Source organism: Mandrillus leucophaeus, unplaced genomic scaffold, assembly GCF_000951045.1.
Source record: "Mandrillus leucophaeus isolate KB7577 unplaced genomic scaffold, Mleu.le_1.0 Scaffold443, whole genome shotgun sequence".
NCBI lineage: Eukaryota > Metazoa > Chordata > Mammalia > Primates > Cercopithecidae > Mandrillus > Mandrillus leucophaeus.
The window spans coordinates 1,548,325-1,560,997 of NW_012104732.1; the positions used below are offsets into that span (position 1 = coordinate 1,548,325).

The window sequence follows — 12,673 nt, forward strand, 5'->3', positions numbered from 1 at the left end:
AAATAAAAGTCAGCTAATATCTTTAAACTTGTTGTGATTTTGTCTTTTGATATATGAAAATAGACAACATGGAATAAAAGGAAAAGGGAATGGTGGAGGTTGGGATTGTAATTTCAAACAGAGAGATCCAGGTAGGATTCACTTAGTACACTTGAAGGAAGTGAGGAAATATGCCATGTGGTTTTACGGAAGAACAGTGTTCCAGCCACTGGGAATAGCAACTGCGAAGGCCTGAAGTAAGAATGTGCCTGAGGTATCCAAGAAACGGCAAGGCAGAAACAAGATGGCTATAGGAGAGATGCAGGAGATGAGATCAGATAGTAACAGTAAGAGGACAGAGACTATGTGGGTGAATGTATGAAATGGGAAGCCACTGGATGGTTCTTAGCAGACAATTGATACTATCTGACTTAACATTTTAAAAAGTCTCATTCTGGTGACTGATACCAGAATTGACAGGCCAAGGGTAGAAGAAACAAATTAGGAGGCTCTTGTAAATAGTCAGACAAGAGGTAGTGGTGGCTTACAACATTATCAGTGTAGGTGGTGAGGCATGGTCAGATTCTGGAGTTACTGTGCATGATTAATTTGCCATTCTAGGCAAAGTTTCTATTTAAGAGGAACAGCATTTTTTATTAGGATCCAGATTTGTTGCTGCCAAATGGTGTTTTAGGGAACCCTGCACAAGTTCCGAGAAGCTTCATAGGGATGTGTGCGTAAGAGCAATGAAGTGGGTCAGAGGACTGAAGCTTTATGTCCCCTCCCCAGTTTCATAAGGGCAGCTCTGCATGAACATTCTTCAAATTGGGGGATGAGGAAAACCTTCAACAGAAAGACTAGGAACCCCAATTCCCCAAAAGAAAAGACAGACCATAAAAACACACGCACACAAACTGTATAAAAAATACAACCCCATTTATAAAATTGAAAGGCAAACTATAGGTAAAAATATTTGCAACACAAGTGAAGAAAGTTCAATATCCCTAAATTTAAAAAACTCATAAAATTCGTAAGAAAACAATCAAGTAAGAAATGGGCAAAAGGTGTTTCCAAAACGAGGCTCATAAGAGTACTTCCTTCATTGAATTGTTGTGAGGATAAAATAACAATATATATATAAAGTATTTAACACAGTTCCTGGCACAGAATGCTCAATCAATTTTACCCACCACTGCCGCCACCATAACCACTGCTGTTGTCGTCGTAACTACCACGGTTGACACCTTTACCACCACCCTTACGTTATCATCACCACCATCACCACCATCACTACCAGCACCAGCAACTTCATCATCGTGACAGTGTAAGAGCGATGGCAATGCAAATCTGAGTCAACTCTGAAGGTCAATTCCAATGCAGCTTCCCCCCAAGTACATTCTTCACTGCAAGTGATCAATTACATATTACCTTTTCATGGTTTTCGATTAGGATCTCAATGACAATGTTCTGAAATTTGATGTCCATGATGGCTGCTACTGTTTCTTCCTGAGGCCTCAGCAGAGTGGGTCCAAACACTACGCCAAGGTTTGCCACCGTCATCAAATTCTGCTTGTGGTTGTTAGCAACACTGGAAGGAAGGAAAAGAAAAGGTACCAGTGAGAGAAATTGTGTACACAGAGATACCAACCTCCCTGTACCCTTCCTATCTTCCTATCTACAGACTCCTCACCTGTAGGAGCCAGAACTTGGGACATCATCAGATGCCACAGGAGTCAGAAAATCTACCACATTTCAGAAATCTTCAGCATCCAGGTTAATTTGCTATTTCAGGATATGACACTCTTTATCATTTCCATTTTGCCTAGAACAACCAACCAACCAAAGCAACTATCTGCCAAATTACTAACCTTTGAACATCTGAATCCCTGTTTTGCAAGTCCAGGTAACTGCTAATCCCTCTTAATTACAATTTATGTACTTGGCAGCTGCTTAAACTGCAATCATTTGCATTTTTCTCCATGGCAAATGGAAAACCTCTTGATGGCTTTAATACATTTGCAAACATAAGCACAAAATAGACATAATTTTTTAAACGGGCAGATCTGGATATTTAAAACCAAGTAAGGAAATTCTGCACTTTAGATTTAAAGTATTAAAGGCTGATCAGATTAAACATGTGGCTCACATTAAGTGAAATGTGGTGCACATTAAGTGAAATGTGGCATAAACAGAAATAAAAATGCACTAGTGTACATTCATCTATATGGCTGTGTTTATATTGTCACATACTCAAAGTCTAACAAACACACAGGGTCAACAGTTGCTAGGTCTGAGTAATTTGCTAAAGACATAGGCATATTTTTGAATAAACAACTACTCAAAAGATGTATCTGAACACCATACGCAGGCCACCAGGACACAGCAATAAAACTCAATTGTTCACTTGCTGGCCCCATGTATAAAAACATATAAATCATCTACTGGCAACAAATAAGTTAAAAGTTAATGCCATTCGGTTTTGTTGAGAAAATATCAAGAACTTTCCTAAATCACCTGTTACAAGAAGGAAGCTATTCATTACTAACTTGAAACTAGAGACAAATTGGGTAGAGATAGGCATTTGCACAGACCTACCTCCCTAGCATTTAGTGCTATTTATATGGAGTACTTTTTCACACAATTCTATAAATGCCTGCAGTGTTTCTCACTGTTTCTCTGGTATACACTTTTTTTTTTTTTAAGGAAGAAAAGAGATTATACTGCCTTAAGTGCTGGTTTTTAAACTGAGTCTTTATTGAAATACTGTATCAACCAATTTTATTAGCAGATGTGTATTTTTCTATAATTTTTTTAGGGCTAAGAGTTTAACTTTCTCCTCTAAAGGTGGGCAGAGCATGGTTAGGTTTATGAAACTTTAACTGTGGCACAGCCCAGTTAGAAAGAGGATTTGCTTTTTGATTGCTAAGCAACACCTGCAGCAGGCAGAGTGGCCTGTTTCTGGTCCACATAAAGAATATTTTATAAACATTTTCTTAGTTCTTGCCAAGTCTCCTGGTTTTACTTATGTTTTCCATTCTACCCAGAATCACATCACATTTCCAGTCTGACGAAGTTAATGCAGATAGTCAAATTCTGACCTGGCAAGGGGGAGAAACTTTGGTTCTGTGCATCAGTCAGTCGGCAAGTATGTGTATTTACAAGCTGCTTTTAACATCACTACTTTCAACATCAGCTCCTCTGTGTGGGAAGGGAATTCTAAGTCCTTGTACTTCCCCTCCCAAAAGAGCTAAGTCATTAAACTTACCCTCTTGTCACAAAAGTCCCGTGTGCAAGTGAATCAACAAGCTATTTTTTTTTATGAAAGTACCTTCAAATTGTAGACCAGTATAAAAATAACATGGTTTGGATGATAATCATTTTTCCCTGTCAGGCTTCTCCACACTACATCTGACTAAAGCAACAGCCTCCTAACTAGGGTTCCTGACCCAAGAACCTCTAACTTCAGCTTTATCCTCCCTGCTATCAGCAGCTCCACCTAAAACTCAGCTCTCAAACCTCCCCTGGCGAGAACACAACAGCATGGCATATGTGAATGGTTAGCAATGCTTTTATTGTTTAATTGTTCTGATAATGATGACTGTAAACCTGTCATGGGCCCCACTGTTTTTCTTTCTTTCTTCTTCTTCTTCTTTTTTTTTTTTTTTTAAACAAACAAGGCCTTTCTCTGTCATCCAGGCTGGAGTGCAGTGGCATGATCATAGTTCACTGCACCCTCACATTCCTGGGCTCAAGAGGTCTTCCTGCCTCAGCCTCCTGAGTAGCTACCACCACCACACCTGGATAGTTTTTAAATTTTTCTGTAGAGACAGAGTCTTGCTATGTTGCCTAGGCTGGTCTTGAACTCCTAGTCTCAAGTGACCCTCCCAGCTTGGCCTCCCCAAGTGCTGGGATTGTAGGCATGAGCCACTGTGCCTGGCCTACCCGACTATTTTTAACACAAAGTCTGAACTCTTATAAAACAGCATACCTTTCCTCAAATCACCGCTAAGCCTTCCTGTGCCACTTCCCAGCTCTTGGTCCCTGGGCAGAGTGACTCAATATTTCTAAGCTTTGGGTTCCTCATCTTTAAAAAAAAGAAGAGGTTAGGTGAATAACATACCTACTTCATGTGAATGTTGTACAGATTAAATGTGATAATGCATGGGATATGTGGTAATTATCATACTAATCCACTTTTCACTCTCATTCCACTTCCATACCTCTCTGCCTTTGTCCATATCATTCCTCTGCCTGGAATGTTCTTTTGCTGCTTTCTTTGCTTGGCAAACTGCTAATATGCAAGGCTCAGCTCAAATGGCCCATTCCTTTCTGTACCTTCCTCTCACCTTTCTCCAATCTTCTATTCCCAAAAAAGGCAGAAGTGTTGGCCTGTTCCTGCATTTATTACAGTGTTGTCATCCCTACCAAGGCCTGAGAAGAGGAAGTATGGTATCTCATTTGGTAGCACCAGTGCTGAGCACACTGCTTGGCACAGGAGATGCACAATGAGCATTCACTGAGGCATTAAAAGATGAGGGGAGTTTCTGAGTAGGCCTAAAACCATTATTCCCAACCCAGCTACTTACTCATTAAACTTCAAATTATTGTTGATGATTTTTGGGGAATGTATCTCAACTATCCCCCAACCTCCCTTTTTAAAGTATTGAGCTAGTTCCACTTCTTAGACTTAATTAATGAGTAATAATTACTCTGATTTGCAGGCCCCAGTGCCCAAAGGCATTTGGAAAAAAGATATTGTAATTCTGGATTAGCAACTCTGAATATAAATAAGCTTGAGGTTACCCAGCAATGTTATTTTAGAACTTAAAAGACACATTGATCCAAGTCTTAGGAAACTTTTTTTTGGGGGGAGGGCGTAGCTACACCTTTCATTATTAATGACCATTATCTTTCGGCACACTGAAGTAATAAATTGATCTGTCACTTGATTATTACTGCTCACAACTTGGTACAGCTATGTTCATTACTTCAGAATGAATTATTAATGGCTTGAGATCTCTATGTATCCCGGACAGAAAGGCCTAGACCTCAGCCTCTGCAGGCACCAGCCATCCATTATAGCTGGATGAATTTACAGATGTGTGAGAAACAGGCTGGCAGAGCACTGGGGAGCCGGTCCAGCAGGGGCCACGGGACTCGTTCATTAGCAAGGTCTATAAAACCCAGAGAACCTGCTGTTTTTTTAAATTGAGCTATCTGAGTTCCTCCTCACACGGCTCCGAATGTCATGTTGAGTCTTGACTTAAAATCTACACAGGGAAGTTTCTTGTACACTTCACACTGCAGTGAAGGAGTCTGTGACGCATGCCTTTCAGATCCCTACGTCCACGGGCTATAACGTCTTTTGAAAGAACTGCCAATTCTATAGGCTTCCTCTGGATGCTACAGAGAAAAGGTTTTGCATGTGACATTCACTTGGGAGAGACCCAGTTTCTTCTGTGATCATCAGAATGGCTGCATCCACTGAGAAGCAGTGGATCTCCTGAGGGGCATGACTTTAGGGCAGTTGTTGGGGGTGGGGAGGTATATGTACCCCATGTTCCAGGCAGTTCCCACATGAACTGGAATCAATGAGGAAAGAGCATGTTCCATGGACATGGCCTTGGCAGAGGGGACTCTTGCCACCTTTGCTTTAAGGGGAAATAGATGGAGATGCTGTTTTGGTCTGATATCCTTTGAGAGGCAGAAGGAGGTAAATCACTTCCAGATAAAGATGGTGGTGAGGAGGGTGGCAGAGGGAGCATTATGACGGGCATAGACAGTAGCCAACCCTTGTGGGGCTTGTAAGGCAGAGACCCCCAGGTTGTCAAAGGGATCACATCTGTTTTCCTAGAGTTTAAACAAGACCCAGAGCTCTATAAGTGCTAAGTAGTACTTTAAAACACCAGACTGGTCCTAAAGTATTCCAACAATACATAAGCTTATTGTAGGGGTTGCAGATAAGTTTCATCTTGAGGCCTAGAGGGCTGTGTTGAAAAATATCAAAGAGGAGTACTGGCTCCACTGGATACAATGTAGTGACAGATTTGCAGTGTGCCATGGGTTGGAGGGGTGGAGCAACAGCCCATCCCACTTACCCACCATCCCTTACTTGTTTGCTTCAGCATCCAATATTAAACAGGAACTTAGGCTTACAGAGCGTTTTAGACTGTTTAAAAAAGTTCTACAACTTTTTATGTTTATCTGACCTACATAATAACTCTACAACAGTAGCGCTCAAACTTTCTGACAATGACCCAAGGTAGGAAGTATATTTTACCAAGCAATACACACATACATAAACAGACAGGCACACACCCCTACACCATATCAGAAACAAAAGTTTTCAGGCATAGTAAGTATGACACATTCTGATATTTTCTATTCCTATCCTATCCTATTCGATTCTATGTTTATCCAATACATTGTTTTCATGAGCCACTTATATGCCATGAACTACTATTTGAGAAACACTGCTATAGAGGTATAAAGTGCAAACATTCTCTCCAATTTGCAAGTCTGGACAATAAAGCTAAGGGAGATCATAGCACAGTAGTTGGAGTCAGACGGACATTACCAGCTGGATGGCAGCAGGCAAGTTACCTGGCCTCTCTAACCCTGTTCCCTCACATATAAAACTGGGGCAATAATACGTAGCTTGTAGCTTGTAAACTTGAAAGGCTGATTAAGTATGATTCTGCAGGTAAATCCCTTGGCATGAAATAATGACTTAATAAATGACATCTGCTCTTGTCATGGTGGCTGTCGAGGTAGTTCTGACGAAAGTGGTAGCAGCAGCAGCAAGTGCCAATTTAAAGCCACATTGTTAGTTGGTAGTTTCACTTGGTATCCTGTCCAGGAACCCCTAGTGGCCTGCTTCTGCTTGGGGAAAGAGGTTGCATCTTCTCCACTTATATTTCAAAGACTTCTATACCCTACCTATTTGTATTTCTCCTCTTTTCATTCTTTTGTGTAAAAAAAAGTTATGAAATACTTTGAATCTATAGAAAACCTGAAATCATAACAGTGCTTCTTTTCTTTCTTTTGTTGTTGTTGTTGTTGTTTTTTGAGATGAAGTTTCACTCTTGTTGCCCATGCTGGAGCGCAATGCCGTGATCTCAGCTCACTACAACGTCCGCCTCCCAGGTTCAAGCAATTCTCCTACCTCAGCCTCCAGAGTAGCTGGGATTACAGGTGCGTATCACCACACCTTGCTAACTTTTGTATTTTTAGCAGAGACGGAGTTTCATCATATTGACCAGGCTGGTCTCGAACTCCTGACCTCAGGTGATCCACCCGCCTCGGCCTCCCAAGTGCTGGGACTACAGGCATGAGCCACTACACTTGGCCATTGTACTTATTTTCTATCACTTCCCTATAAGCACTTCCAGTACAACAGGCTGAAAGCCTCACATGGAGCCAAAGCAAAGCCACCAAAGTCACTCTGCCTTCATGACACCAACATCATCATGCCCCTAGCCTGCCTGGCAAGTTCTCCCCCACCATATAAAGCCCACCACCCTCCAAAGAACAGTTCTGAGCACTCCACCGACCACTGGAGGCCAAACCGAGCTCTCTCCTCTGAGAGATATGTCATGGTCAATCCCATGGGACATTTCTACACCAGCTGCTCCCCTGTTCACAAATACCTTAGGACTAGGGACTGGATCATGACCTTAGAGTGCACCTTCTGCAGAACACAGGCAGGTGCTGGGGTAGGCCTGAGATGACCAATTCTGAAAATATTATAGGTAAGTGGGTGGGTACCTAAGCTGCAGTCAATATCACCCTCCTCTCTACTACCCTCTCAGGGAAGCTCCAAGCTCTAGGGCTGAAGAGGATTAGCTGGAAATGAAGCTGCTGGAACAACACTGTTTTGTGGCTAACCAGACAAGTTTGGTTTCCAGGGTTGTTAATTTGGTTCTTTTCACCAGCCTCAACTCCATCCTTAGTATATAACAGGGGATGGTGGAGGGAATCCCCACCGCCACTCACTGCATGTTTTCTACCAAGTCAGACCCTGTGTTGCCTGGATACTACCCGGACTCGGTGAGGCAGGACTGCTGCAAACAGCACTGAGGAGGCCTCTGTCGAGAACACCCGTCAGGGCCATGGACACAGGTTGCTGGACTGCCCCAGTGGTGGCACCAGAATGAGGGTATCAGAAAAATTGCTCTGTGTACTGACTGAGGCCTGGCTCACCAACCACATTTAACATCTTCCTGGGAATGGTTATCTAGTGAGCAGCCAGACAGGAAGCTTGGAATAATTAATAGAGTGCTCACGGTGGGTACCTCTACACAGTGCCTCCTAACGGGAGAACCGTCTGAGGCAGGCAGGTACCACTATCATTACCACTTTACAAATGAGGAAAGAGAAGCACTGAGAAGGTAAGTAATTGACTCGAGGTTACACAGCTAATGAAGGGCAAAGCCAGGAGGGGAATGAAGTCTGCAGAGTCCATACTCTCAACCCCAGCTTTCTCCTGCTCCCACACCACCAGGGCAAGTCCAACCTACGCTAAAAAGGCATTCTTCTTCCTCAGAAAATTCAACCCAAAATGAAGTCACTGTAGGGGAAAAATCCGTGGTTATAATAGGAAAAAGTGGGCCTCTCCCTCATTCACTTCACAAATCACTAAATTGGAAGAAGTAAAAACAAAGAAGAGAAGGAGAGCACTTATGCCTATGGGAGTGATACTGGACTAAACACTGTTTCTTCCTCCTTCTTGCAGTGGACACTTGACAAAATTATGAAAATGATGAACTACTCTCAAATATGATGGCATTCCATTTATAGCTGGCTGGCACAGTCAGAGCTCGTTCCTAATAATGAAAGAGTGAGCACTGTAAGATTGAGAGAGGAGAAATTAAAAGAAAAAAAAAGAAGGAAAAATAGCCCAAATGGGTTCTGTAGTCCAAAAAGAAGATAATTATGGCCATACATGTATTCATCCAGGCTGAACTGCTTTCATTCAAGGATGTCAAAGCTCTGTGAATAACCAGCAAAGTGTTCTCTGCTGGCTACATTTCAGATGGGTAAACAAAGCTGCTGAGATGTTAACTACAGCTCAGTATTACTTAGGCCCACTTTAACCCCCACTAACAGAGGCCCACTTGGTATTGAAAATGGTTTAGAGAAAAGGAAAAGGGATTTGGGGAAATTTTTAAAAAGACAAGATACCTCTTTGCATATCGCTTGCAATCTAATGCAGAGGTATTCTAAAATCTGAGTGTGTAACTAGCTCTATTTCCACTAGTCTTCTCTAATTCAACTCCATTCCCTATTTAAAATCTACCAAAGGCTTCTGACTGTTCTAAATTTCAACTTGAAACTCTTTAGCATCCAGTATGGTAGCTCCTCAAAAAATTAGACTCAATTACCGTATGATCCAGCAATTTCACTTCAGGGTATATGCGTAAAATAATTGAAAGTGGGGTCTCAAAGAAGTAATTATACACCCATTTTTATTGCAGTATTATTCACAATAGTTAAAATGCAGAAGAACCCAAATGTCTATTGATGGATGAATGGATAAGCAAAATGTGTTACATACAAACAACAGAATATTATTCAGCCTTAAAGAGGAAGGAAATTCTAGCATATACTACGACATGGATGAATCTTGGGAATATTGCGTTAGGTGAAATAAGTCAGTCACAGACAGACAAATGTTGTGTGATTCTACTGATATGAGGTACTTAGAGTAGTCAAATGCACAGAGTTGAAAAGTAGAATGGTGGTTGCCAGGGGCTGGATGAAAGGGGAATCAGGAGCTTTTGTTTAATGGATATAGAGTTTCAGTTTTACAAGATTAGTTATGGAGATGGATGGTGTTGGTGATTGTACACCACCACTGAACTGTACACTTAAAAATAGTCAAGGTAGTAGAGTTTACATTATATGTACTTTACAATAACAACAAAAATATATTTTTTTAAAGAAAATCCTTGGCAAAGGACCTACAGGATCCAGCTAACCTCTCAAGGCCCTCCTCTACCCAGTCCCTGTACTCTTCCAACTCTGAGCTAAAATTCTCTTTAGGCCTCAGTTCCTTCCTTCCTAATGCTGATCCCCATTCCTGGGCCACTCTGTAGTCCCTCTCCCTCTTGACTTGGCTCTGTCCTCCTTGCCACTTTTCCTCAAAGTGGTCTTTCTGGACACCTCACTCTAGGTCAGGTCCCTTACTATAATTCTAATTCTTCAATTCTCTTTCCTGGTACTTATTGAATTATAAATATATCACCACCATTCATGGAATTGACATTTTCTGTCTCCCCTACTTAGCAGAGCTCCAAGTGAACAGGGATGTCATCAGCCTCTCTCACTGCCACATGCCAGTGCCTAGGAGTTTGCATATCATGTGTTGAATGGAAAACAAAAGAACACGTGGATGCTTTGGGAGGCCACCTTCTTCTAAGTGTGTCAAGGCTCAGCTGCACTAGGTGCCTGGGTTAAACATGTCATACTGTCTTAGAGCCTTTGCCAAGCTGGGGACAGTGGGGGGCGTGGTTGGCTACAGCAGCTCATCCTGACACAGACAGCATATCATGCACTAGGCGTCTCTTCCTGGTCAATCTGGAAGGTATAGCAGCCAAAAAATATTTACAAGCTCTAATAATTATTACATGCATTATCTAATATGCATTGTATAATACAGCATGAGCTCACACTACTATACTAGGATCCTTTCAGTACATTTAATAGCTCTCTAAGACGGTGTCTCCTATCTCTCCTTTTGTTTATCCATTTCTGAAATTCCTTTACTTCCTGCCTGTCTTTGATTATTACTAGGATTTCCATCAACAGTAACACAACTAACATGACCTGAGCACTTACTGTGAGCCAGGGATAACCACTCCATCAATTACCTCATGTGATCTTTAAAGTAACCCGAGGAGGGAAATTCCATTACTATCCCAAATGGAGAGGCTGGGGCTCAGACAAATTCAGAAATCTGTCTAGGGTCACACATCTAGAATTTGAGACCAAAAAGTCTGCAGTCTGATTTCAGAGCTACTGTTCTTAAATGCTCTAGTATGAGGCAGAGATAGAGACAGAGATAGAGATAGAGATAGAGATAGAGATAGAGATAGAGATAGAGATAGAGAAAGAGAAAGAGAGAGAAAGAAGGAGAGAGAGAGAGAAAGACAATATATATATCCTGCCATTTTATCTCATTTGCTTCTCTTCTTTTCTATATGGCCTAACCTTAAGGAGATCATGGGGCAAAGAAGAACCTGATTATTTTTACAAGGATAATTTGAAAGCAAACAAGACTCTTAGGTTCATCCATGTTCACCAACAGTATAAAATCCCTAAGCTTTTCTATTGGTAAATAAACTAATCTGGGTCATGGGAATTACTAGAACCCAACAAGAATGATACTTTTGCTGTAAGCTGCCTAAGTTTTTCAAAATTAGCTATTTAGAGATTAAACAGGCCAACCTGCATTTTATTTGCCCTACACTGTCTCAGCTACCTGGGATTTGAGAAGTCTTATGCACAGGGAAAACACATTCCTTAGACCCAGGCGTTAACTGATTAGCTTTCACCTATCTCATCCTGGACAGTTTAGGCTTCAGCTCGTAGCTGTATTCTTGGTCCCAGTCCATAGGGCGCAGATGGGGAAGAGCAGCATTCACATATAAAAAGACGTGCAGAGAAGCTGACTCAGAAAGCCTTTCTTCCTGGAAAATTACTTAACTATTTCGAATTACATAACAATTCATTCTAAAGTCCAACGTAATTAACATTTGCAAAACATTTTATAGTTCATAAAAATGCTTTCATATTCATTATCATTGATTTATTGATTAGTTCTCACATCTAGAAAAAGGTGCCAGAGGGTAAATAGAGGAGGTGTAAAAGTTGCACATGTGTATGCCAGCCTGGTGTCACCAAGTGCTGCAAATGCTGGTTCCTGTTGTTGGTGACATTTCCTTCAACCACCCAACCTATCACCTTTAAGCCAGCATTGTCCCAAAGTCAAGCAAGCCATGGAGACATTGCTTTGGGACTTTCCACCCAAGGAAGAAAGTGCAAGGTGACCCAGCACAGAGGCCAAAACGGTAACATCTATTTTTCAATTACCAACAATTTTTTAGCACCCACTGTGTGTCAGGGACTGCTTTAAGTGCTGGAGATATACTGGTGAACAAGACAGACTCCTCCAGTTTCCTGATTTAGAGAAGCGTACATTCTTTTGGAGTAGGTCGGGTTTTATAAGCAAAGAAAATAGATGGCGGTATGGTGAAACAGCCAGCATGAAAGGGCTGGGGAGTATAGAGGAAAGGTCTGTAGCTTTAGACTGCTGGTCTAGGAAGGCTCATGGAGAAAGCATGTCTTGACAAGCCATGAGGACATCTGGGAAGAGAGCTACAGGCAGAGGAAACAGCAGGTACAAACACCTTGGGGCAAGTACCTGTGTGGCATGCTGGTAATGCCAGTGTACCTGGAGCCCAGAGAGCAAGGGGCCAAATATCAGGAAAAATCAGAGACGTAATGGACTTGGGGGTGGCAAATCCTGGAAAACTTTGCAGGTCACTGTAAAAGCTTTGTTCTTCACTGAGTGAGATGAAAAGCAATTAGAAAATTCTGATCAGACGGGTAACACAGTATTAGTCATCCTCTCTGTAGACTCAGAAAGGCCTCAACTAAGACTTAAATGCTGAAATTCCATAGATTGCTTAAC

General features: G+C 41.7%; 1 protein-coding gene across 3 annotated transcripts in view; it reads right to left on the minus strand.

Annotated features, from left to right (window-relative positions):
- Positions 1 to 12,673, minus strand: part of ARHGAP26 (Rho GTPase activating protein 26) — a 488,449-nt gene that overhangs the window by 102,194 nt on the left and 373,582 nt on the right. For all 3 annotated transcript variants that reach the window (XM_011994161.1, XM_011994160.1, XM_011994158.1), the window contains exon 18: positions 1,408 to 1,567. In XM_011994161.1, coding sequence (XP_011849551.1) covers positions 1,408 to 1,567 — 160 coding nt within the window. The remainder of the gene's footprint in view (positions 1 to 1,407; positions 1,568 to 12,673) is intronic.